The sequence below is a fragment of the Corvus brachyrhynchos genome, unplaced genomic scaffold (genome assembly GCF_000691975.1).
Source record: "Corvus brachyrhynchos isolate BGI_N302 unplaced genomic scaffold, ASM69197v1 scaffold162, whole genome shotgun sequence".
NCBI lineage: Eukaryota > Metazoa > Chordata > Aves > Passeriformes > Corvidae > Corvus > Corvus brachyrhynchos.
In genome coordinates, this window is record NW_008236696.1 from 6,304,441 (window position 1) to 6,308,521 (window position 4,081).

General features: G+C 62.2%; 1 protein-coding gene across 3 annotated transcripts in view; it reads right to left on the bottom strand.

Annotated features, from left to right (window-relative positions):
• TNK2 (tyrosine kinase non receptor 2) overlaps positions 1–2,729 on the bottom strand; it is an 18,723-nt gene extending 15,994 nt beyond the window's left edge. Inside the window, exon 1 of one of the 3 annotated variants that reach the window (XM_017727035.1) lies at positions 941–2,729. In XM_017727035.1, the coding sequence (XP_017582524.1) occupies positions 941–1,219 (279 nt within the window). In that variant the 5' untranslated portion in view covers positions 1,220–2,729. The remainder of the gene's footprint in view (positions 1–940) is intronic. The other 2 variants (XM_017727033.1, XM_017727034.1) reach the window with 2 other exon arrangements.
• Positions 2,730–4,081: the final 1,352 nt, after the last annotated feature.

Consider the following 4,081-nt stretch of genomic DNA (forward strand, 5'->3'; position numbering starts at 1 on the left):
CAGGACGGTGACTGATGCACGTGCTATGCCACCTTCCCTCCGGACCCAGCCGCCCTGCGCCACCCCAAAACCCTCGCCAGCCTGCCCCGTGAAGGCGATGCTGTGGGGATGAGTAGGGACGGCCCCTGTCCCCACAGCCCTGGGCATGGATTTGGGTCACACTCCCACACGTCAGGTCCTCCAGGCCTGACCAGGCTTAACTGACACCAGAATGATTAGGTACCCTCCAAGGAGACAAATGGCATCGTGCCCTGCCAGCCTTGACTCAGTTGCCTGCAATTCCCACCCTGAGGGGGGGCCCCCCCACAATGACAACCACTGGATGGGGTGCACTGTCTTCTACCCTCCAGGGTGTGACACCCACACTGAACAGTGTCCCGCCCCTCTGCGGGGACAACGGAGCTCCCCAGCCCTCTGGGACACCACACTTGGCCCCACATCCCTGCGACCAGTGCCACAGCATCCCCCACGCCCACCACCCCGCACAGAGGACCCCAGGAAGTGACAGGTCCCCCAAACAAGCTCCCAGAGCGGGACCGGGTCCCCCACTCACCTCCATCACGTCACCCTGCTCACTGTCACAGCCCGCCTGCCACCTTCCTGCCACCTTCCTGGCAGCTGTGTCGCCTGGAAGTGATCTCATTGACTGTGGCTGCAGCAGGGCAGCCACACCGTCACCCCGGGCTGGCTCATTCAGCCCTTGCAGGGCCCCGAGGGCGGCCCCAAATTGTGGTGACATACTCCCCAGCCCGGCTACCACGGCGCAGGTGTGCAGACACGCACACATCCACGCGTACAAACACATCCTGCTCCCACCAGAGGCAGGGCTGCCGCCTGCATCCTGCCCACCTGTGGGATGCTGCTGCCACCCACCTCCCCGGGGACTGTCCCCAGCCCCTCACTGGCCTGTGCCACCCCACGTACCCCCATACCAGTTTACCTCCCTTGGTGCTGGCACCTGATGCTGCTTGGTTGGCCGGATGGAGCAAGCAGGAGGTCTCGGGGGGCCAGCACGAAGGACTGGGGACCCCTGTGGCAGGGGTGGCCGGGGAGGCCGAGGTGCCAGGTTCCTCCTCACTGCCACCTCTGGGCTCCCAGAGCCTGGCCCCATGGTCTGATCCTGCCCCCCAGCACAGGGCATCCCCTGCTCTGAGCCTCTGTCTGCAGCAATGGCTGTTTGAAAAGGAAAGACATAGGCATGTGGGGCGGGGGGGGGCATCCCGGCACAACCCCAATCCCCTCCCTAAGCCTCTTTCCTCTGCTAAATCCGCTCCGCAGGTCGAGCTGGGGCGGGCTTAGCTTGTCTTTCACCTCCCAGCTCACTGGCATGGGCAGCAATTGCTGACCCTATAGCTGATCCTCACCTCAGCCCCAAGCTCTCCCACCAAGGCAGGGTCACAGTGCAGTGTTTTGGGGGACAAGCATGCAAAGCAACTGTCCCTGGCACCCTCATTGCTGGGGAGGTGGAGAGGGCAGCTGGCTTGGCATCACTGAGCCCTGGTGTCACCGCCACAGTAGGGACTCTGCCACCCTGCCCTGATGCAAGGCTGGTTTGTGCCTGCCAGCCCCCCACACTGATCTGACCTGGGCCACAGGGACAGCACTGTGGGGGTCCCCTAGCAGTGCCAGCCCCAGAGTCACAGCGAACTGGGCAGTGTGCAAGGGGGCAAAATGTCAGGGCTCACGTGACACTGGTCACAGGGTCCCCCTGGGATGAAGTGGGAGAGGTCAGAATGGGTCTCCCTGCCTGGCACCCCTATCTGTCCACCCCAGATGCTCCAGACTTCCTGATGGTTAAGGTACGGGAAGTCTCCCTGCATCCAGGGTCATGACCTGCTCTGCCCAGGCACTTGGAAGAGCCTTTGTGAACCTGCTCCCCAAGTGAGCTTTGCCCCCAGTCCTGCCATGGAAGGGGGGCACCAGGATGCACCCTCAGCCCTGGGTCCAACCAGCCCCTCCACCGCGGGGGTGCTGCGAGCAGTATCCCCATCTCCACCCCAGTACAGGAGGTGTCCTTGGGCCGGGCTGCAGCTGGCACGAAACAAGTTTGTCAGGTCTCAGGCCAGCCTGGCACAAAGCCACATCCACACAGCAGCATCTCCCCTTTGGGCAGGGAGCAGGCAAGATTGAGCCCTCATCCTCCTTTCCAGCCTCCCTGGAGCTGGAAGGGAGGATGAGGGCTCAATCCCCGCAGTTCCCCAGCACCACAGCAGTGCAGCATCCTGGCCAGACCATCCAGTATTTGCCGGTCATTAGCACTAACTGACAGCACCCGAATTAGCCAGGCTGCAGCACGAGCAGTGGCCCTCCCCCAGGGCTGCTCAGCAAAGGGATGAACAAGATTTTCTCCTAAGTCCTCCTGTCCTGGCAGGGGCTGTGCATGAAGCAGAGCCTCCTCCTGTCCCCCAAAACCCATACAAGTGGGTAATACCCCCCCGGGATGCTTTGCCCCTGACAGCTGCCATCCCTCATGGACACAACTGAAGTCAAAACTCAGGTGGCTCCAGGGGCAGGATGGGACATCTCAGGAGGAAACTGAGGTATGCTGTGAAGTCTGGCGTGCAGTTGGCTGGGACAGGCCTCGGCTACAAGCTCACAGTAGTTCATGGTCCTGTGTGGGCTGCTCCTCTGCCCATGCGGGCCCCCCTTGCCCCGGGGAGGCTGAGTCACAGCAGTGGGACAGCAGGCTGGCATCGGCCTGAGGAAGAAGCAGGCATCGCCAGCCCCCCCAGCCATACCCACTACACCCCACCCTGCACTAACAAATACCTGGCTAACGAGGCTCTGGTAGCTCCAGGGGTTGGTAACAGGTTGCACAGCCTGCACAGCCCCCACCCTGCACCCCCAGGCCTCGGCGCGGCCCGACGGGGGGATGCGGAAGCTGCTTCTACCCCCCCACTCCCTGCGGGGAGCAGTGGGCTCGGGGCTGGCAGCAGGAGCAGGGCTGCAGCCAAGGATGGGTGTGCAGCAGCCGGGGTCCATCCTGTACCCTCTCCCTAAAGAGGTGCCTGGTAACGCAGACCTGCTCAAAGACACCCCACGAGGCAGGTCCTGTTTTTAGGAGACTTTTGCAAAGCCCAGTATCCAAAAACTTTGTTCAAAGCTTTGCCCTGAGCTAGCTCAATGAACAGCTGAAAGGGGAATGCACAACCTCCAGAGCCCACAGCACCTGGCAAGAAGGACACCCTTTGCACCCCGGTGTGCCCGCTGCACCAAGTGGCCCCAGGGAGGTGAGGGTGTGGGGAAGTGCCAGCGCCAGGCTCTGCCCCAGCCTGTCCTGCCCAGACAGCCCAGCCCCAGCATTGCCGCCAGAGACACTGTCCCTGCCTGGGTTCCTCTGGCCACCTCCAAACGCCCTCTCCAGCTGCTGCTTCAGAGTGGGCAAGGGGTCAGATCATGCTGGGGGAAGCTGAGCAGGATTCGCCTGGCAAGGTGGGATCCTTGTCTGGACTGTCAGCACCATCTTACCAGGTTTAACTTAAAACTTTTATTAAAAAAAGCAAAAGCAACAAAGAGCAAACGTACCCAACGGTCCTGGACTGTTAGGAGAAAAACCTGCCACAACACGGCTGGATACAGCCACGGTGCTGCCTGCTGGGCCGGTGGTCAGAGGCTCCCCGCATCTCACTGTTGGCTCGGGGTTTTGGCCGAACACAACACCCCGAGGCGCTGGGCTGGCCCCGGAGGACAAGGATCCTCTGTTCAGTGCCACAGCTCCCACGAGCCCAGGGAAGAGGAAGAGCAAAGCTGCCTTTTCTCCAGGAAAAAAAAAAACTTCCCCCAGCTTCCGCTGTGGTTTAGGAGAGTTCAAGGGCACCAGGCACCCACTCACACCAAACCCTGCTGCCTGCTTTGGCCTGGCAGCTGGAGCAGGACGTCGGGCATGCTGCCGGCCGGGACTGAGCAGTCCCGCAGTGCCTGGGCACGAGCGCAGCACCGCAGCTCGCAGTACTGCGGGGCACGGTGCCAACACACCGGCACACTCAGACGTCAACCGGGCAGCACCACAGTGCCAAGCCCTGAACCCCCCTGCCCCTCGCAGGACCCCCAAACATGGGGTCGCGCCTCGTTCCTTACCTCT